Source organism: Chrysemys picta, chromosome 10, assembly GCF_011386835.1.
Source record: "Chrysemys picta bellii isolate R12L10 chromosome 10, ASM1138683v2, whole genome shotgun sequence".
NCBI lineage: Eukaryota > Metazoa > Chordata > Testudines > Emydidae > Chrysemys > Chrysemys picta.
In genome coordinates this window covers 18,860,620-18,883,410 of record NC_088800.1, presented here as the reverse complement: position 1 = coordinate 18,883,410, position 22,791 = coordinate 18,860,620, and the positions used below count along the sequence as shown (strand labels likewise).

General features: G+C 44.0%; 1 protein-coding gene across 1 annotated transcript in view; it reads left to right on the top strand.

Annotated features, from left to right (window-relative positions):
* The first annotated feature begins 8,948 nt into the window (after window positions 1-8,948).
* The window catches only part of LOC101937122 (high affinity cAMP-specific and IBMX-insensitive 3',5'-cyclic phosphodiesterase 8A), a 238,062-nt gene continuing 224,219 nt past the window's right edge, over window positions 8,949-22,791 (top strand). Inside the window, exon 1 of the mRNA XM_065558140.1 lies at window positions 8,949-9,386. Coding sequence (XP_065414212.1) covers window positions 9,321-9,386 — 66 coding nt within the window. The 5' untranslated portion in view covers window positions 8,949-9,320. The remainder of the gene's footprint in view (window positions 9,387-22,791) is intronic.

Below are 22,791 nucleotides of genomic sequence, written 5' to 3'. Positions count from 1 at the left end.
TTTACCCAAAGACAAGTATGGTACAGCACAAAATCAGATTTCTTTTCTAAACAAGAAGAAATTCATTAATGCCAAAGCCATCAAAATGCTTTAGAAATCAAGGCAGGTGGCACAGCAAATACTTAAACCCTAGAGACATAGTGATTTCTGCTGTAGCTTAATATTTATCCCTTGAGTTCAGCTTGCAACACTTTTCTAATCAACAAACAGGTTTACATTACGTATCAGGAGACAGTGTGTTCCTGCTGCAGCTTATCTTGGGAGGGGAAAAAAAAAATCAACTCTTGGTTAGTGTTGACTAATGGCATTAAAGTTATAGCTGGATGTAGACTAACCTGTTCTGATACATGTGTGTACTTATGGTAACAGCTTGCTCCCAAAAGGTGAGAGCCTCTTAGATAAACGGGGAATCTGATCAGGACCTGGAACTAAAGGCCTGTATAGCCAGGGGTCCAAACCTCATGCATGTGTCTATCTAGTGGGCTGATCTTGCTCTTCTTCTACTACCCTTTGTTGCAGGAGTTTTCTCCTTGGTCTGGAGTGCTGTTAATGTCATTGACCAGCCAGCACTGCATGGCATTGGGCAAGCTTGAAGCAATTTCTTCCCTCCCAGCCTTGAAGCTCAATGTTCTTTCCCGAGGTAGCTCTGATCTAGCTAGCTTGAATAGCAATAGGCGTGAAGCTGCAGCAGCATATGCGACACACAGGCTAGCCACTCGACTATATACCCAGGTGGGGTTGTACAGCCTGTGCTGCGGCAGATTCCTTGCTATTGTTATTCAAGCTCGTTAGATCAAAGGTAGCTTGGGTCCGTCTATGTAAGCTGCAGTCACACCTCTGATTGCAATGCAGACATACCCTGAGTGTCTGTACAGGAGTTTCAAAGTAAGGTTGCCCTTGTGATAGTGCACAGTTCCCATCAGGGCACTGTACCAACCCCAAATCATTTTAATGGAAACCTAGTCCTGTGAAGTCTTGCTGATTATGGTGGCGGATTGTAAGATGGGGGTTAAATTCCAGTGACTTGACTGTCTGTCTAAAAAGAAGATGTTTAGAAATTCATAACTGGAAAGAACTTGAAAAGTCAAACGCAAAGCAAAAGAAAAGAATCATGTACCCCTTCTCTGCTCCTTTGTGATGGATAATGACAGCGTCAGAAAAATGCAGGAGGTTTTTCTGCTTGTGTTTTAGATTAGAAATCAAATCCCTCTCTGCACTTCTGGAGCCCCTTCCAGCTGAGGCTCTGCAAGTGCTTTCCAATGCCCCTGTGAGGTGAATATTACCATTCCCAATCTACAGAATGGGAACTCTGTCCCCAAAGAGACACAGATTTGCCCAAGGTAACACAGGAAGCTTGGGGCAGAGCTGGGAATGGAATCCGAGTCTCCTGATTGCCAGTCCTGTGCCTTGCCGCAAGGGGGTATCCTTCCATGCTGACTGTTTGTTTCTCTTTTCTGGAGGACTTTGGCAATCTTGGAGGATCTGGAATGTGTCACTGCAGCAAGAGATAGAAGTAGCTGGGGCTAAGGTCTCAATCGGCAGATTTATAGCACATGGCAGGCCCTTCAAAGACTGCCTCAGTCCTCCAGAAAAAGAGAATTTGGATCTGATTTTCAGTACTGGCATCCACAGTGAGGTGGGGAAGCACTGTCATCCCTGTTCTACAGATGTGGAAAAAAATGACACCCAGAGAGTAATGTGACTTGCCCGTGGTCCCCCAGGAAGTCTGTGACAAAGCCAAGAATAAAGCCCCCGGTTCCTAAACTAGTCCTCTAATAAATTATAACAAGTAGAAAGAACAGGAGTACTTGTGGCACCTTAGAGACTAACAAATTTATTTGAGCATAAGCTTTCATGGGCTACAGCCCACTTCTTCAGATGCATAGAATGGAACATATAGTAAGGAGATATATATATACAGAACATGAAAAGGTGGAAGTAGCCATATCAACTCTAAGAGGCTAATTAATTAAGATGAGCTATTAGCAGCAGCAGGAAAAATCTCTTGTAGTGATAATCAAGATGGCCCATTTCAGACAGTTGACAAGAGGTGTGAGGATACTTAACATGGGGAAATAGATTCAATCTGTGTAATGACTCAACTTAATTAATTAGCTCATACTGAGTCAGACCAAGGGTCCATCTAGCTCAGTATCCTGTCTTCCGACAGTGGCCAATGCCAGGTGCCCCAGAGGGAATGAACAGAACAGGTAATCATCAAGTGATCCGTCCCCTGTCGCCCATTCCCAGCTTCTGGCAAACAGAGGCTAGGGACACCATCCCTGCCAATCCTGGCTAATAGCCATTGATCGACTGAGTCAGATGTATGGCGCTTCAGACAGATTTCTGTAGCTTGTGCAGCACATCTGAGTGCGCGCAAGGTAGAAGGTGAGGGTTTGGCAGCTGAGCAGACTGGTTTCATGCATCAGTTAGAAAGAATAAAAAGCAATTCAACCCCATTGTATGGCTCATTGCATCAGTATCTTACACAGTAACAAGATGTGAAATGAATCAGCCCAACTTGGTTTTAATTCCACTTTCTTTAATAACCAACCAGCAACAGGAGAGCTCTGTCCCCTTCCTTACCTGTCTCCTTGCATCACAGAAGTCTGGTGCTTAGTGCATGGGATTAGCAATTTGGGAACCTGGGATCTATTCCCACTCCCAGTTCTGATTTGCTGCATGGCATTGGGCAAATTACTTAATCTTTTCTTGTCTCTGTTTATAAAATGTGCTATTGATACTTCCCTGTCTCTCAGGAGTGCTATGGGGCTTATTCCATGAACACTAAGCAGTTGTTTTGAGATCAGTGCTCCAGGGTAATGATGAAACTCTTCATAGGTAGATCTCAAAGCTCTTTGCAAAATTGTCTATCTGTATCCCCAGGGAAGTGTGGCACAGAATGGGGAAGTGACTTTCCCTAGATCAAACAAAAAATCAATGTCACAACGAGGGATAGCTCTCAGGTCTTTTAATTTATAGGGCCCACCCACTGGATTATGTAGCAAAATCAAAGAGATCTTCCGAAGAGGTCAGAGAGGGAAAATCCAGCCCATTTACCTACTAGTGCTGCCTGTCAGGTAGTACAGTACACTTTCCTAAGCAGGCAGTTATTCACTTCCCCCTACTATGTGATAAACCTGATATCATCATTCTCATGTGTGAAACAGGGAATTCACCTGTAGCTTATTTTTGGCCTCTGCCATCGAGTGTTACAAGCAACACATTTCACAATTGGACATTATTAAGGCAGACCGATCCAGTGCCACGAATGGATGGGCTTAGTTTTCTAAGAAACACTGAAATGGTCCAGGATTCTGTACATAATTATTCTGTTAAATAACTTGGCGTCTTTATGGCCAATACACCCATTCATTGTGTCGTCGTTATAATTACCCTTTTGTTCCCTGCACTCAGTGTAAAGGTGCCGTTCAAATATCAAAACATTACCATGAACCAAATAATGCAGCCAAATCTAATTAATTTCTTGCACAGCAGAAAGGCTGAAAAGTTTGCGGCCTAATTCATCAAGTGAGAATCTTGCACTGCAAATGACCTTTAAAGAGAAACCAAATAAACACAACAACAGAAACAAAGCAATTTGGAATTTCAGACTGGCTCGCTGCCTCCTTTGTTTTTAGAATGAATGAATTCAGTAGGGAATTCGTGATCAAGAGGGAAGACCTTCCTCCACCCCTCCCACTCCACAGACACCAAGCTTTTTATAAGGAGTGGAAGAAAACAGAGGGAATATGCCAAAGGAGTGAATTGCAGTGAACAGCAAGTATGAATGTCTGGACAAGGACTAATTTATAAGGTATTATCACTTATATATATTATTTATAATATTTTTGTGGAGATGTCCTTTTTTTCTCCCACCCGAGTCCCGACCCAACCCCTCTTTGCAGGCTCTGCATCAGGCTGATCTGTCTGGCTAAAATGGGCTGAATTAACACAAGCATCTGAGCTAGAGCTGGGGGGCTGGGGAATCATGCTAAAATGTTCTGAGGAATATTCAGTTCAATTGGCTTCAGCATGCAAATTTCACAAGTGTCAATGCTCCCCAAAAGTGACTGTGTAGTGGGGTGATCACCCGCTCCTCCCTGGGAAGGGTTAAAGCCAGCCCTGCAGAGGGCTGGGGCTGTGGAAGGAAAGACCTGGGCCATGCCCCAATCAGAGCCCAGCTGGCCCTATAAAGGCTTGAGCAAGGAGACACTCACTCTCTGCATGGAGGGGGAGGGGGGCCTGGCTGCAGGGAGCTAAGACAGAATACCTGAGTGGAGCAGGGCTGGGGAAAGGCAGAGGAGCTGGGGAGCTCCAGCCTGGAAAGCCCCAGGCTGTGGCCTAGCATTGGGCCAAAGGTACTGGGGGTTGCAGAGGGCAGCCCAGAGGTAGGCCAAGGCAGCAGGTCTAAACCCAACCTTGCCTGTGATGAGTGACTGATACTGCAGTCTGCCCCAGGGAGTGGGGATAGATGGTGACTGGCAGTAGCCTTACACTGAGGCGAGGTGCGGTTAGTGGGTGGGGGTTCCCCTGGGAAGGGAGACCCAGAGTGTGTGGGTGCTGCCAGGGGGCAGCACCCAGAGCAAGGGGCACCAGGGTCCTGGCAGGGACATGGGGGGCTAGTAATGACAAGGCAGATCACCGGCCTGTAGAGGGTGCTCCGGGCTGGATTGAGCTAATTCCCATGGATGACCAGCAGGAGGTGCTGCAGGGGTGAGTCCGCTCTGCTACAGACTGGCTGTGCAAATATTTGTGGACGGTGAATTTAAAATACAATTTCTATGGGTATCTGCAGCAGCAATCTGACTGTAAGACTTGTATCATCCAGTCTGGGAATGGAAAGTGGGGGCCATCCAGTCATAACTTCATACAATAATTGAGAATAACTAATTCACATGTGTTCTAAACTGTTGGCTGGCTGGCTGATCCCAGAGGTGAAACTTGTTCATTACCAATTATTTGCTCAACTCCTACTGTTAACACTACTGCTGGGTCAGCTGATGAGGGTGCTGATGATCGTATCAAGTATTTCGCTTTCGTAGAACACTTTTAATTGCTAAATGCTTTATGTAGCATTGTGTGCTGTGACTATGAAGATGAGGCCCTCTGTGACAAGCTGCTGTGCTCCGACGCAACTGCATGTTATTTACCTTAAAATAGATACTTGTATATATTGTGTGTGGCTTCTATTTCGGGAGGTAAAACATTATTGTTAAGTGGGGAAGAAAGAAGGGAGTATGTTCCAGTAACCCACACTCGTGAATGTGTGTTACAGGTTCCTGTCTGAGCCTGATCCGTAGAGGATGTGAATCTTTTACAGCCCAGCTTCAGAGGCTTGGCTCTTCGTTTCAAGCTGTGGCAGCTCATGCTTTTAGCTGTAGAGGTCACCACGTCAATCTCTGGTGTGTTGGCCAAGATGGCGGTCGTCAGTCATTCACACTGGTTTTGTTGACACTCCTGCATAGGTCAATAACAATGTGGCTGTAAAGTTGACCTTTTGATTTGGCTTCCACTGCCACATACTCTACCCGACCCTTAATATCAACTGAACTTGTGGTAGAGGTCATACTTTCCATGCTCAGTGCCTCTGCTTTTCTTTCCTGTATAACCTGTGTGACTGGGCCACTTACAAAAGAGAACAGTGCCTCCAAAATTGTAGCTCCATGTCCCTGCTTGCTGCCAACCTGAAATCGAGCGATACAGTTGAATTAAACAAAGGGCCCTCTCTTTTCCTGAAAGGTCAAGAGTAGCTGTGGAGATAACAAGAACTAACTTGCAGCACGTTAGTGTCGGTAGTGAGACAGAGGTTTCAGCACTTGAGCCAGTCTAATTCCAGACTTGCCAATCCCCACGTAGTCTGCAGGGAGACCTACCGAATCTGACAGTGTCTCAGAAGGGGGATGGAGGGGCAGTGAGAGAAGTGGCTAAGGTACTACCCGTGGGCTAGGCTAGTGGATAGCTCTTTTTTGGGCCACTGGGGACTCTCCTTCACTGCAAACTCAACTTGAGTTATAACTCAAGTGTTGCCCTTAACTTGAGTCCTGTCCACCCTCACAAACCCTTAATTCCACTACAGTTGTGCTAATAACTTCAGTTAGCTGGCTAAAACTCAAGTGAATGCAACTAGTCAGCTGCTAATATGACCACGCTGTAGTGTGGAGGCAGGCTAGGGTCACTTGAGTGTCAATCAGGGGCGGATCTATGTTTTTTGCCGCCCCAAGCACGGCAGTCAGGTAGCCTTCAGTCCACTGGTCACGCAGATTCATCGACGTTTCTGCAGGTGATCTGCCGGTCCCACAGCTTCGGCGTACCCGCCACCGAAGCCGCAGGTCCGGCAGACCTCCCACAGGCATGTCGCCAAAGGCTGCCTGACTGCCGCCCCTGGTGCCAATAGTCCTCCATTGCCTTCCCACAATTCCCGTTATGTGCCCAGAAAGGACTGACGAAATTCTAACGCAATTCACAGGGAAAGAATTCACAGTGCTGCTTTGGTTACTGCAGGGTAAAGAACCATGGAAGGTACCTCTTAGAAATCTTCAACCAACACACAAGCGAGTGCAGAGCTCACATAAGCACAGCAGCTCAGGGTGCTGGAGCCCACTCCTCATCTCATCTCCAAGTTTATCATGGTATTTTGTTTGTTTGGTTGCCTGCCTCTGAGGTACAATGATACTCTGAAGTTTCAGGCATATAGCTGGCTGCAGGAGGCAGGACACCAGGCCAGATGGATCATTCATCTCAACTAAGTTGTCAAATCCTGTGTTCCTTATGAATGGTACAGAGCACAGAACCCTGGTTCCGACACATTGTGCGCACATGACTAGCTGAGATGGTGCATGCTCACATTGAATTTGTGTCGGGCGATGGGCTGAGTAGCCTGCCTGCCCGTGGACAGAGGCAGCAGGTTTGATGAGACGCAATTAACAGTGTTGTGCAGTTAACTAAGCCTTGTTTCACCCTGGTGAGATAACTGAGCACCACTAGCCCCATTGTACGGATGGGGAAACCAAAGGTACAGAGAAGCTAAATTATCTACCCAAAGTCACACAGAGTCAGTGGCAAAGACAGTGCTAGAATTCAGGAGTTCCTTTCTCCCAAGATCACATCATAACCCTTAGATTTGCCTCCTCTATGGATTTTTTTTTTCTTCTTGTAACCTTACACTTCTGGTTTTTCTTCCTGGATTTCGTTAATTATTTGAAGAGTTTGACTGCATTTCTTTGAAACAAATGGATAACCAATTTTACAAGTTACATCATACTGTTAAATATACACCATTTGCCGTATTAAGACTGCTTCATTAAAGTGATTTTACAAGTGTCTCTTTCATAATCCAGATTGACACTTTCAGCAACTGATCATCTTGTAAAGTTTAAACTTAAAACCCTACAGAATGGTTTAAAATGAAACGAAACTGCCAGGAAATTGAAATTGCTCATGAAAACAAACTTGGTTAATGAAAGTAAGAACATCTAATCTATTGTGAGATCTCGGGCAAGGCACCTAAGCTCTCTTGGCTTCAGAGAGCCTGCATGGGACAGGCAGGAATTAAACCTGGATCTCCCGATTCTTACTCCTGTGTTTTAAAGAGACACTCTCAATGTGAATATTTTGAAATTGACTATTTTTTTCATACTCCAAGTTTTGAGCAAGCACTATATAAATAGTATGTTCTGGCAATTAAACAAACAAACCTATGCAAGGACTTTATTGCTTCCCTGTAAATGTTTATAAGGATCTGTTCAGTGAGGGACAAACTGATAAAAGTAACTAATTACACAGAGGAAACAGTGGCCTTAATTTTCAAAAGTGACAAGTGATCTTGAATGCCTTTGGTTTTGGGTGTCCAACCTGAGACACTCAAAAAGAGACCTGATTTTCAGAAAGCGTGGTGCAGACAACCTCTGAAAATCAGTCCCCTCTTTAGGTGTCTCCTGTTGGGCTCCCAATATCACTAGTCACCTCTGAAATTTTAGGGCCCTGACTATTCACAATGTGCTGCCAAATGCACAAATAAACAGACTGTTTCTCCATTCAGTCTTTTGCGAACTGCTTTCCGTTAGTTGTGTTGGCTGTTACTTAACAGCAGGTACAACATTTTCACCCTGAAATGTGACATTTCAAATTGACAGTGTCCTTTGACAACAAGGCTGTCTTTCCTCCATATAAAGAAATAAATATATTGCTTACGAAAGCTCACTTACTCCATCACCTCTTGACAGAGTCCAAATCTGTTGACCATCGGGTTGTGCTGCAAAGCCCTTCTACTTATCCAGGCTTTTGTGGAGGGGAGTGGGTTAAAGAGTGATTGTCTTTCTTAGGTCTGATCCTGCAAACACTTGTGCATGTGCATACATTTGCTCCGGTGCACAGTCCCATTCAGTAGAATAGGACTACTCACTTGAGTAAAATTAAGCATGTGCATAACTCTTGCAAGACCTTAGTGTTTCTGGAGTCTGGGCCTCATCTTATTGCCAGGAGGTGAATATTGGATTTTTTTTTGCCTGAGATTGTGAGGTAGGGTGACTAGATGTCCCGATTTTATAGGGACAGTCCCAATATTTAGGGTTTTTTCTTATATAGGTGCCAATTGCCTCCAACCCCCATCCTGATTTTTCACACTTGCTTATCTGGTCACCCTATTGGGAGGACTCAGTGCTGTTGGGCAGGCTAATTTTTTTATAAATTGATCACAGATAAGAATAGAGGGTCATTTCCCACTCTTCCCCCCCCCCCCCCAAGTTACTTTAATCTAACAAAAATATTTACCAACCCAGGCAATAAGTTGAATGTAAGTTGACTTTATTACCTTTAGTGACGTGAAATGATCGGTTGCTGGGTGACCTTGCTTCTGATTTTATGATCTAGACTAGCTCTTAGAGCAGAGGGGTGTGGCTACAGTATTGAATTAGCACTGAGTTGTCAAGTTTCTCTTGAAGTGATCAGAGGTTCAGTGTCAGTGCTGTGATAGTACCAGAGGAGCAATAATCTAATAAAAGGCATTTTCCATTTGTTATGAGAAAGATCTTACTTGCAGATCAAGGTTGAGAGAGATAAATACCTGACAACAGGAGCTGTCAAGTCCTGAGAAAGAAAAGGTCGTGCTTCTGTGCCCCTTAGCAAACCTGTGAAAACCGGCAAGGAACCGTGATCTGAAATCTTGGATTAGACCAAGTGAAGATAAAAAGCTTGTGTGCTACTTACTGAAATGCTTTCCCAGACTGGAACACCATAGTCTGGATGGCATGGTTTGGTTTTGTGTAGAGGGTTATTTGAAGTGTTTTCAGTGGAAATCAAAGCTTTTCAACTAAGAAGACATGGAAGAGAAAGGAGGAGTGGGTACTTTTGAAAGCAGCCCTGTCTCTAACGGTCCTTGGTGCAAGGTGAGGAAAATAACTAACTTATTTGTTTTATTAAAGAAAATATTCTATCCTTGTGGTGTTTACAAGTGACTTCAGCAGACCAATATCTTTTAAATTAAACTGCACACACAACCTCTGTACCAGCCATTCTAAACAACTGGGGGAAAAAATTTCTTGGAGCAAGGCTATGCTAAACTTTAGAAATACAAATTAAATGGTGAAGTTTGTTACACTGGAAGCTTCAAATATCTGAGTAACTGTTTTTGTGCTACAGAAATGAATGAAACTGTTTTTCACAGGTGTCCAAACTCCAGAAAGCTCTCAAAATTTTAGCAAAGCTGCTGTTCGGCATTTGCAGGTCAACTATGTTAAGTAAAATCCCAGAGAGTATAAAGTAACATATGCATTAACTAATGCAAACAAGTCGACTACTTAACTTCATGTCTGGGGGCAAACTTCTAATATTCTGCCAAAGCTCCCTAGACACAATTAACTTCACTGATGAGAACAGCTGTGCTTCTTGTCAAATCTTGTACCATTTTGAGATTGTGTTGTGTTTGGTTGTATTTGTAACTTGATAGCATGTAACAACATTGTCCTCAGTTCACATAACCACAGTAGTAATGTTGACATCCTGCTTTGCCTTTTTTTTTTTTTTTTTTTTTTTTTTTTTTTTTTTTTTTTTAAGTATAAAGGCTTGTTTCCTGTGTTTAAAATTTGACAGATTTCCAACTTGGACAGGTGAATGTGTTTATATTAATCTCATCCTGTTACACGAGATTCAAAGATTAAGGTTTCAGGCACTGGGCATTCAATCTTGATTTTTGGTTTCCTGTAAAATATTGATTTTGTTGTTGTCGTCATCCTTTAAGATTCTTCAGGGGGGCTAAATATCCTTGGAGTGACTCATGGTTGTGCAGGGGAAAATATTAGCATGTGTATTGACTTGTTAGGAAGTCACAACCCATTGCATGCACTGGGTGTGAGATGGTGGGGATAGGTAGTATCGCTGCTATTTTTTGAGCAAATATTAAGTAATGTTACACTCATTCTTGCATACATTCTTGCATAGTCCTATATCTAGTTTTGACTCCAGTTCAAAATGGCGTCAAGGTCCTTTTCCTGGTGGTAGTAGTGTTAGAGATTTTGAGAGAATGTATCTGGGAAGCTTGGGCCCCAAAGAGTATTTTGGTATTTGATGCTGCCTTCAAAATGTTTGTATTGAAAAAAGAAGCTGACATTTTAAAAGGAAAGGTTTCACTTCTACACCTGGTCAAATAGTTAAGAAACAGTATTCACATACGTTCATTCCCATTCTGAACAGCTGTTTGATTTGATCAGTGTGTGTGTGTGTGTCTATGCACTCTTCAGGTTTTTGTTCTCATGAGTTTTTAAGGAATGACTGCTCTCCGGGAGAATCCCCATATTTATATGCAAACGAGTATTCGTTGTTGCCATTTACTGCTCATTATTCCTTACTTTCCTGTTTAAACAGTTTGATATCCAAAAAGGGAGCAGAAACAAAACTATGTGATTTAGGAGACCAATCACAAACTACAAATCGAGAATGGGGACTAATCAAAGTGAGCAATATTCAAACACACAGCTGAAAATTGTTCATCCAAACTATTTGGCAAGCGGTTACAGATAAAAATATGTTCACAGAAAGCGGGATCAGTTTGCAAACAGAAAAAAGTCTGTATTCAGTGGATAACTTATTCACCAGCAGTCCTGATATCTAAAGAAAATCTTAGGGTTATAAATGAATTAACTATTTTGAAGACAACCTAACAAGTCATTCTGCACCTGTCCCCCTTTCTCAGTAAGATTTTTTTCGCATACACTCTTACGTGATTATCGGGAGCCTTTTTAGGAGGGAAAATTTGAGTTCCTGGGAACCTCAGCTAGATGCGAGATTGCAGTAGGAGTGAATATACTGAATAGTAATAGAGTTTTTTACAGGTCCGCAAGTTTGGAAAGCAGGTAAAGTTTTACATACTCCTATTTGTGACCTTTAAAATATGACATTCCCCTCTAAAAGTTCTGGCTTTTTATACATTTCCATGAAAAATAAATGAGAAAAACCTAGATGACGTTTTCAATTCTATTTAAGATGTACTGTAGTCTTATTAACTTTTCATCAATGTTGCAGTGCATTTTCTAACTAAACGTTGACCTTACTAACTCTTTAAGACCAGGTTTCCAGTTCTAACCTTCACTTGTAGGTGCAATTTTGCACCTGCAAATAATTGTCTGCAAATTGTTACTAGTTAGATACCTACTTGTTTGTAACCTAAAATCAAGTAGTTGGAGATGTCTACTAAATTTGCACCCACAATTCATTATGGTTTCAAAAACGAATACAAGTATTTATAGGCACAGAATTGCACCCTGGAAACTGGAGGATGGGTTATAGCCCAGTTGAAAACATGCCCCTATATCTGCCAATGTGCTCATCACTGTATAAGATGCTCCTAAAGATGCTCTCAGGCGCTTACAGTCTAAAACACTGATTGGACAAGATGCACTGGGAGACATTTCATATTCCCCTTCCTCCCAATTTGTATACTGTTAGTGCAGGGAGCTCATTTTTATTCCTGTTTGTGGGCCTTGCACAGAAATGAGTCTTGAGGGGTAATTTGAATGACAAACCCCTGGCACACTCGGACTGGAAAGTTGTTTAATGGTATGGAGGAGCTATTGAGTCTGGCATTACAAGGCGGATGAAAGATGATGATCATCTGACATGTAGTTTGAGAAGTTTAAGATGGGCCTGGGGAAACCAGTGAAGTGATTCTAAGGAAGGGAGTGATGTGGTCTGATCAGGCAAGGATAGTAGATCACACACTTTAATATTGCCCGTGGATACATTTCATGGAGCTAGATATGATCAGAGAGGTAAAGATCATGAGGTTTTCATGAACTGGCCTTTTGGCTTTGGAGACAAGAGTTCAAATCCTGTTTCAACTCGCAAGTGAAAATCAGTGTGTTGGTCTCATACTGGTCCTTATTTGTGCTTATTGTAAGACCATCAGATAATCAGGTAAACTGTCAATCTCTGCTCCAGAGAGGTTTAGGGCAACAGTTTTTGCAAGCTTGAATTGCTGTGATTTGGAACACATGCATGGAGAAGCGTACACAATATCTGGCTCAAGCCAGTGTTGTTAGTACCTCGATTTCATAAATACTAAATGCGGTTGCAGATTTTTAAATAAAAAGAAGCTGGCCATTTATTAACTCACTGAAATATCAGATTTTTAGGGAACAGCAGGTTACAAAACAAACTGGATTTTCAGTCTACTCAAGGGTGAACAGCAAACTTGTTTTCATGCATAGCTAACTTGCTTGTTACATCTCATTGCAAGGTGTTTTGGGCCATAGTTCACTTAATTTTTTTTCCACCTTTAAATACTTCAAATGCACATTAATTCTTTGGGGCAAATGTATTAGTAAATGTTAATTTGACACAAGTACACAATGGTCTTGGCAACATAGCTGCAGGCTGGAAAGATTAGCTTGCTAAACACCTTGCACATGCTCTTGAGGAAACTCTTCAAATAGGAGCTCTGACGCTTAATTAAATACTTACACTTTGCTGTTCTGTCTCAGCTTAGATGGAAGCAATAGCACCTACTGTGTTAGCTGCTTCACAGAATATCTTCCATAGGAAACTGGTATAGTAGAAAAAACGTTGTAGTGGAAATGACTGTTCGCCCTCCCTGGTTTTGTTAATTGAGAATAAATGTGCATAGTAACGTTACAGAATGGTAGCCATGTTCGTCTGTATCAGCAAAAACAACAAGGAGTCCTTGTGGCACCTTGGAGACTAACATTTATTTGGGCATAAGCTTTCGTGGGCTAAAACCCACTTCATCAGATGCATGGAGTGGAAAATATAGTAGGGTATAAATACACAGCATATGAAAAGATGGGAGTTGCCTTACCAAGTGGGGGGGGTCAGTGCTAATGAGCCAATTCAATTAAGGTGGAAATGGGCTAATCTCAAACTCATTAGCACTACAAAAGTGATTTTTCCTCCCTTCTTGTCAACTGTTGAGAATTGCCAACTCCATGGGAGATGGGGATGGTCGGTCATATACACGACTCTGGTCTTGCAACTAGGGCGTGCATTGAGCTCATACAGGTTGTGCCATCAAGAAGCCACCTGAGAGAGGAGCTGGCTTGTTCTCCAGAATCAAAAAACTCACTCTTTTCAATGAAAGCCTCTAGCTGTTCACGTTGTTGAGAGAGCCTTGAAAGCATGCACTGAATGGAACTGGTGCAGCGACATCTGCCTGTATTTGTAGAACCTGAGGTCTGAACTGCCCCGTTCACTTAGTGGCTGCGAATTCAATACATTACATCTCAACATTGGGTAGTTAATTATTTTATGTCTCAGGAGGATCATATTGTGAAGATCTACATGCTATGCTGTGAGTGACAGGTCATTTCAGCCCCAGGGGTGAGGATGCTTAGGACAGTACTGCTCACGCACACGCACGCACACACACACACCACCTGCCCAATCAAGAAGGAGCCAAACCCAACGAGCCTATCAGAGTCCATCAGGTCATCTGAGGCCCCTCCCCCCCCCCAAAGGGAAGCCAAGTTCGAAAAGCCAAACTCCAGGAGCCCAGCAGAGCCCTTGGGTGCATTTGAAGCTGGAGGAGGAGTTGAGCCAGTGGCCCTGGAACACTTTTTATAGTTGGGGGGGGGGGGGGGGGAGGGGATTCTGAAAGCCAGCTAATGAAGCTGTAAACCAGCCGTGTTCAAAAGCAATGTGAAAAAGCGCAATTCCCACTCACCCCACACGGGTGCAGCACAGCTCCCAGATTCTCAAGAAACGCAAAATAATGCTAGTTTTGTTCTGACAGCACCAGCAAACTTTTCACAGTAAAACCTGGGGGTGCTGCAGCACCTCCTGCATCCCTAGTTCCCATGCCTATGAGCTGAGCCCAGACAGCAGGTGTGATTATATTTTGAAATCTCCACAATCTGCTGAGGATGGTCTCATGAGTGGGGCTTATTTTGTGAGTGGAGTTTGGAAAAGTACCATACTTCTCTCCCCCGCATCCCAATTTTTGCCATTATATAAAACAAGTTTAACCTGGAAGTTACAGTATCATCTGCAGCATAGCCACTTGCCTTTCCTCACTCGTCAGCGGCCACAGCACAGATGTTCCTTATGGTCCTTTCAGTCGTTCATGTAATAGCTTTAATTTTAAAATGAGAGCAAGTGAAACCGCATCCCTTCTGAAGAGAGACAGCGCCTCCCTTCAAACAGTTGGTAGATAACTGTGGCATGACACATTTAGGTTTATCCAAAACTACCGGCAGAAACACTGAAGCCTGCACAAGAGTCTAACTTTACAGCTCAGCTCTTGCCCTGAATCCTCCGTGGAAGGACAGGCAACTTCCAATGTACACTTGTGCATTAGACATACATAGACATATGCAGAGAAGTTGGTGGAGTCTGGCCAAGTGTCTACTCCAGGGGTGGACAAACCTTTTGGCCCGAGGGCTACATCGGGGAATAGAAATTGTGTGGTGGGCCATGAATGCTCACAAAATTGGGGTTAGGGTACGGGATGGGGTGAGGGCTCTGGTTGGGGGTGCGGGCTCTGGGGATGAGGAGTTTGGGGTATAGGAGGGTGCTCTGGGCTGGGACGGAGGGGTTCAGGGCTGGGGTGCGGGAAGGGGTGCAGGTTCTGGCTGGGGGTGCGGGCTCTGGAGTGGGGCTGGGGATGAGAGGTTTGGGGTGCAGGAGGGTGCTCTATGCTGGGATCAAGGGGTTTGGAGAGTGGGAGGGGGATCAGGGCTAGGGCAGGGGGTTGGGGTATGGGGAGAGGCTCAGGGGTGCAGGCTCCGAGCAGCGCTTACCTCAAGTGGCTCCCAGAAGCAGTGGTATGTCCCTTCTCCAGCTCCTATGGGTGGAGTGGCCCCCGACCCTGCTAACGCCAGAGCGGGGCCTTGCAGCTGCTTCCAGGAGCCACATGATGTGGCCCCTGACCTTATGCCCCAGCTGGAGCACCAGAGCGGCCCCCAACCCAGCGCCCCGGTTGGAGCACCGGAGCGGGGCCAAGCTGCATGGTGCGGCACCGGAGCAGCCCCTGATCTGGCACCCTGGCTGGAGCGCCGGAGTAGGGCAAGCCCCAGATCCCGCTCCCCAGTGGGAGCTTGCGGGCCAGCTTAAAACGGCTCACGGGCTGGATCCGGCTCACGGGCCGTAGTTTGCCCACCCCAGTCGACTCTAACGGTAGAATACAGCTTCAGGTATACGGAAGCTAGTTCTTTAGACTGTGAGAGAAGGGAGCAAAATATATATTGCCCAGAACATGCCTGCCTCTGCGCTGGGCCCTAGCAAAGCTCTTCCATGTGTGCCTAGATTGATGCATGTGAGTACTTCCGTTGAAGTCAATGGGCCGACTCATGTGCTTACATTCTTTGCTGGACTGGGGTCTGGTTCTATCCACCCATAAGCAATAGTGACAGCCCTGATGTAATCTCCTCAGTGCTGAGGCCACTTTACATTCCCTTACTAGCAGAGATGGGCCTGAGCTATAAAATTTGGATTTGAACTTTCCCGAAGCTTTGGTGAGTCTGGATCCTGAGCTCTGGGTTGGGCCCATCTCTCCAGGCTGTGCATCCCTTGATGCATTTACCTGCACTGTTGTGTATGCCATAAAATCTTCCCAACACACTAGTATTGGACAAACACATAAGCCTAGGCCCTATCCAGAGGTCTATATTCTGCTAAAGTTCTCAGAGACAGCCAAGGGATTTTTGCCTGAGCAAGAAATGCAGGATTGGGCCCCCTATCAAGAAAGCAGTACCACAGAATGAGATGTTTCTTTACCTGGGTAATGCGTCTTCTGAGTAGGTGGAGAAAATGCTCTCTCTCTTCTCCTCTGTATTTCATCTCTGAAGTCAATAGGAGCTGGTATGCAGCACTCTGAAAACCAGGCACAAGTTGTCTCAGATCGAGCACCCAGAATCTGTGGCCACTTGTCACTTCATCGCCCCATTCCTCAGTTTCCTTGTCTGTACAATAGGCATAATGAGGCTTGCCTGCTTTGTAAAGCTCTTTGAGATCTACAGATGAAAAGTGCTATACTAGAGTTGGGGATTATATTTAGATTTTAATGTGAACTTTAGCTGCGTTAGCCCTTCGGTGTCATGAGATCTTCTTTTCCCACCCATTGAAATCTCTCTCTCTCCAGCAGCCTTTGGGGAAAAGGGCTTAGCAGTAAAATAAGAGACTTAGAAAGAGCATTCTTATAAATTCAAAATCTGCAACTACGTGACCTCATCCAATTAAAAATATTACAGCAGAAACTGTGCACTTAAAGTCAGACCATATTACGCACAACCATGGAGAGCTATTAATCTCAGGCAAGACAGGGCTGTCAAAATGAATGATAGACCCTAGCGTAAATAACTCTTCCTGCTTGTCAAGGTCTTTCTTACAGTATCTGCATTTGTCTTATCCCTTGTAATTCCACCACATTCACTACAGGAGGGGCTTCTGCACTGCTGACTGTCGACATCCGGCTGGGAGACTGACTCACATGAAAGTCTTCCCTAATCAGCAACTAGGCTAGGAGGGTCCAAAAGTAGGTGGTTTCATTCCCTTTTTTGATAGCAGCCACTGGTTTTCTCCTTGAAAATAAGCAAGGAACCCTTTTACAATTACTCTTGTTTCATAAAGCCAGGCAGGGTTTCACAGCTGTATACTTTTAATGCATCTCTTACCAGATTTGACCGATAAAACGTTCATCACTTTATGATGGGTGTTTATGCAAAGGCATAGAAAGGAATGGAAGCTTCATTTATGACAAGGTGGTCTGTATCTGAGCAGTATTTCTTCCACTGCTTCAATATCCCAGAGATGTCACTTGAGACAGAAATAGTCATTACTAAACAAAATGCACTTAATAGCTTGAGATAAAACCCAGGCTGCAATTAATCTTCTGCACGGTCATATTTCTGCCATTGGCTACTGTGTTCACAAATTTGTATCTGCCAAATTTTAGTAAAAATAGATATAACCATTGAGAAATGAGCCAAGAACATGTTAAACTGAACTTTTAAAAAGACTAAAGCCCCATGGAGTCACTATCTATCTTGCTGACTTCCAGTCTTGGCTGACTTGGTCAGTAATCTCTCCACAGACACCTGTTGAACAGGCCAGCAATGTAATTTAAGATCTGACCATGCTGGCAGTCCATCATACCAGTCTCTTTCTTTCTTATTTAAATAGTGCCTTCATCCTCTGTGGGTGCAGACTGGCACATTACCTGATATGGTTTTGGAGGCTCAGGATATTTCTGTAGTGCCAATAGAGCCTAACAGAAGTGGGAAAAGACTAGAGCTAAGTAACAGATCAACGGAAGAGCTAGGGAAGAAGTGAGGGGTACGGCATGGAGAGGGGGAGGAGGAAATACAGTGAGAATCCAGCTGAAAAGATCTGTTCAGATTCTCTCTCTCTCTCTGCATTCAAAGTGTATGAAGTGGTTGAATTGCTGCCAGGCCTGTCATCACTTTTTTTTTAAATTAAAAATCAAAGTCTCCAGGGAGTAAATCCTTCTTTCTGACCTAGTTAGGCCCAGAGCCTCAAAGATATATCAGTGTTGCCCTGCTCAGTGCTGCAACACCTAACCCAAACAGGCGGATGCCCAGTGGAAGCCTTAGCCCGGAGAGAGGGAGGCAGCCAGGTTCCCCTACAGTGCATGGGGACAGTTCAGAACCTAAGGCAGGGATTTTTCAGAAGCCAGCAAGCTGAGCAGGGAGCCACCTAAACTAGCCAGGAACGAAATGCTGAGGGGAAGGAAGGGGCGCTCAGGTGCCTAAGCAGCTGACCTGGTGCATTTGGATGATGGGGCACTTATGGGCTTAGATAGCAGCTAAAATGTCAGAGGCAGCTAAATATTGTTTGTGGTTCTGAGCCACAGTTCTGGGAAAGGGTTACCTGGCTCATGGAGGTGGTGGGGATAGTACTAGCACGTGGGTGTTTATGTAATTTGGAGTAGAGATGAAGGCTCGCAGCCATAACTGCCAGAAAAAGGAATTAGGATCATTCAGCCTAGGCCCTAGTTACATAGACAGACAGTTACCCGTCCACCTGCAAGTAGGAATGTTTATATCCATGACTGGTTAGATCTGTGCCTGTGGTTTCCCAGCTGGCTCTGGCTTACCTGTAATTGTTTATGTATATTCAGATCTTTCAAATGTTTGATCATAATTTAGGGGGGTTAATATTTTATTTTAAAGTTATCCCCTGTAGTAAAACTGTGCCTATTCAAGGCACCCATCCCTTACTGAAATTCAGCTCAAATTGAGCACCTAACTCGTCCGAGCACCTCTGAAAACCCCACCCCCAAATCCCATCCAATAACCTTTTGAGGTTGGAAATTGTGCTTCATGAAACTTGTTGCTCTGTGTAACTCTACAATAATCCGGTTCTCATGTTTAAGATAAACTGATCACCCAGAGGGAGCTGGACTGCTGCCGTGTTTGAGCTGTGGGATGTTGCTGTCATCACTTCAGGGAAAAACATTTCAAAAATGCAAGATTCCCGTTGATCCAAACCAATAAACTGACGTATTCTGAACTGGCCTTGCAAGATATGGGGAACTTCTAAACATCCAGCTATTAGCTTGCCCGTTCCATTCCACTCTACAGTAGCACCCAAGTCTTTCCGCGAGAATATGGGCACCAGGATATCACAGCTCTTCTGTTTTGTGGGGAATCCGACTGTGCAGCATCTGTGAATGGTATGGCTGTGGATTGCTGAAGATGTGTAAAGTAGCACAAGCAGCACATTTAACAGAAAATGGAGCATAAGGCAGTCTGATGACTTCAGCACTCAGTGGTGGTTTCACAGTCAAAGACAGCCACAGGATGTCCCGATTATCACTTGCTATTGCACCAGTCTTGATTGCTGTAGTTAGACAAAGAGTTCTACTTTGATTCCTAGTAATGTTCCATGCAAAACCTAGCAATAGCCTTGAACTGGAACTCCAAATCTGAACATTCTCAAGTCTGCATCTGAATTTGACAATTAAGGGATGGCTCTACAATGAGCAAAATTGAAATCCAAATCTGAAAATCCCTGGATTATGGGGTAAAGGCTTTTCAGAATCGAGACTGGAAGTCAGATCAAAATTTTGTGATTAGGTCCTAGATGCTAACGGGCCAAAGTGGAACCTTGAATTGAACACTCTGAGATGTGTGGGATTCATAATCTGAATGTCAGCCTAGATCTCGGTCTTGTGACATTAACTAATGTCTAGGCAAAAACTATGTTTATGGCTGGAATCTTAACTGCTGAAAAGTCAGTACATTCTGAGTTATGGTTTCCACAGTGGTCTTAACTTGGCACCATATGTGTGTCTGTTTATGCACTTATATTGTATATAGATGTAAAATATATATTACAAAATAACTTCAGTGTTTGCAGATGGATTTAAGTTTAATGCTCACTTGCAGTATGGCTAAGTAATGGTTACTGTGGAACTCATAACTCTGAATTTTCTAACTCTTGTATGATTAAAACGCCAACCCTAATTTTGCATTAATCTTTTTTCTTATTTCCTTGTTTTTATAGAATGAGTAAAGCCATGTATTTCACTAGCTTGCATGTGTATTTCAATGCATCAGCATTTTGAATAGTCAATCCTCAAAGATTCACATTTTTTTTAAAAAATGGTGTGCTGAACAGCACATGAGTCTGAGAGATGACATGCCTGAGAGCCATGAGAGCCACTTGGGCTTACAATAGGATTCTTGGAACTGAGTCCCCACTGCATAGTTCCCATGGTCAATGCTCCTTTTTATTTTACTTGGGCTTTGTTCATGGGGCCAGAACTTAATCCTCCAGGAGCAGCCCCATCTCTGAAGGGTGAATCTGTCCTTATTCAAAACAAAAACCCCAAACCCAATCCTACAGTAAGCTACACTAATAGCCCCAACTGCCATTTTGACACTGCAGGAATCTGTGACCTTAGAAGGGGAGGAGAACAGGATCCTAGGGCTGTGGGAGAAGACTGTCCCTTGATAGGACAATCGATCCATTAGGCTACCATCATTGTCTGATTTTTGTAGCTGGGGATCTCAGGAGCCTTTTCCACCTCCAGGGCAATGGTGGTGTCTACTGGCAAAGGTTATAAATTTATACTATCTAGATTGTAAGCACCTCAAAGTAGCGACTGCCTTTTTATTGAATTCATAGAGTGCCCAGCAGAATGGGACCCTGATCAGAGTCCCTGTGCACTACCACAGCATGAATACTAATGGTAAAGGCAGACAGTCAAACTGTCTACTGGAGACTCATTTTGAAAATCTCAAAAAGAATCTGGTGGGTTTTGGAGCTACTAGCAGTCAGCACTTCTATAGTAAGACCCATAGAAAGGGTTGTATGGGCATTTCAAGGTCTGTACTATGCTGATAGCCATTTTCCCCAGGTCTTAACAAACCATGTGGCCCAGGTGTTTGAGTTTATTCCGAAACCCCAGTCTTCAAGAAAATAACATAAAATAATATTGAAATGGGAACCACAAGCTACAAAAACATACCCCTGGCTGGGAAGCAAAATGAATAAGTAGCTGTTAAATGCAAAGTGAAAAGGTATAAAAGGACAGTGGAAGACTTTTGCTTTTTAGTCTAAAGTGTTCTATAAATAAAATTAGGTTGCTAGATATTGACAAAACTGGTCACCCGTAATTTAAGCCATGTCCTAGGCAAAGGAATAAGCGGGCCCATAGATCTGACTGATGTGGATGGATGGAAACAGAGAGTAATTTGGGGACGTAATGATATAATGTCATGCTTGTAACTGCAGAGCCTGCTAGCTGCATGTCAGTTCATGCTGTCAGTTCAATAGCACTTTCCTCCAATAGCCATCTGTGGTGATTAAAGTTGATTATCTGACACTGTTTACTTTGAGGTCATGATAATTAAAGCTAGAGTGTCATCAATGTTGTAATTAATGCGCCTCTGCACCTAATTCATTGTGAGAGCATAGATTAACGATGGTAAATGGTCAACAAGATTTTATCATGAGATGACTTTCTGCATGACAAGCGGCCTCAGACAATTACAGGAAGCGATTGTTAAGTTTAGGCTATTGTCATGGTGTAATGTGCATGTTAACTCATAGCTTTGTGTGTTGGAGTAAAACTAATCTAAAAGGCTCAATAAAGAGTTGGTTATGGCCCCTAAGGATACTACACACAGCTGGGCGCCAGCCTTCCAGCCCAGGTGGACGGACTTGTGTAGCAGAGCTTGCACTTGCGTGCTAGAAATAGCTGTGTAGACATTGCCTGAGCCACACCAGTAAGAGGGAAGCAAATATAATGCCAAGGCAGCAGTGGCTGGAGGCGATATTGCCCTGATGATTTTTTCCCCAAAGTTACTAAGTGCTCACACAGCAGCCCATCGAAGTCAATAAGAGCTGGGCTCGTTCAGCTCTTCTGAAATCAGAGCGATGGTGCCTTTGTAAGGCAAAAGGCTGTCAGAAGCTCAGCTGTGCAGGGAGACTTGCTGTACCATAGAAATGGTGGAACCGATATTTGCCCCGTGCTCTTTGGGGCCAGATAACAATGTTGGCAGCTAACCACCTTGCTCCTGTGCTCCTGAGTGCAGTCACCAGTGTTATAGTGGCCTCCTACCTTTGTGTTCTGGGAAGGAAAGATCTCACTGCACTCTCCTTTCTCTTGAGCGCCTCGAGGAGCCGCCAGAATGTAATCCTAAGGATACATCTGCACTGCAATAAAAGACCCATGGCATGGCCACGGCTGACTCAGGCTCGCGGGGCTCAGGCTGCGGGGGTATAAAATTGCTGCGTAGATGTTTGGGCTCAGGCTGGAGTCTAAGCTCTGAGACCCTATGAGGGGGGTGGGTCTCAGAGTCCAGGCTCCAGCCCAAGCCTGAACGTCTACAGTGCTGTATTTAGTTCTGCAGCCCAAGCCCTGCAAGCTTCAGTCAGCTGACTCTCTTGTTGCAAGAGTTGTGGATCTAAATGATGACCTCAAACGATGTATACAAAGACTGGTCTTTAAACTTGATCCAGCACTAAAAACCAACAAATAACCAATAAAACCAGTTCAAAATGCTCCCAGGAAACTGTAGATCTGAGAACAGTCTGAGCTTAGAAGCAAGAAGGTATTTTTTCCAGAGTCTTTGATTCTTCAGTACCGCATGGGTAATCTTGACTTTCAAGCTAAACAGGTCCATGCTAGGTAGACAATAACATGTCCTACTGCACAAACAGCAATGATCAATGTTACAAATGCAGTAAAATTTTCCAAAACACACCTGACACTCAAATCTTTGATTAGTTCTTGCAAAATATAATTTCATCATCCTCTTACTTACAATAGCTTCCTTGTGTACGTAAGTACTTAACCAGGCTTACTGAAACTGCGTC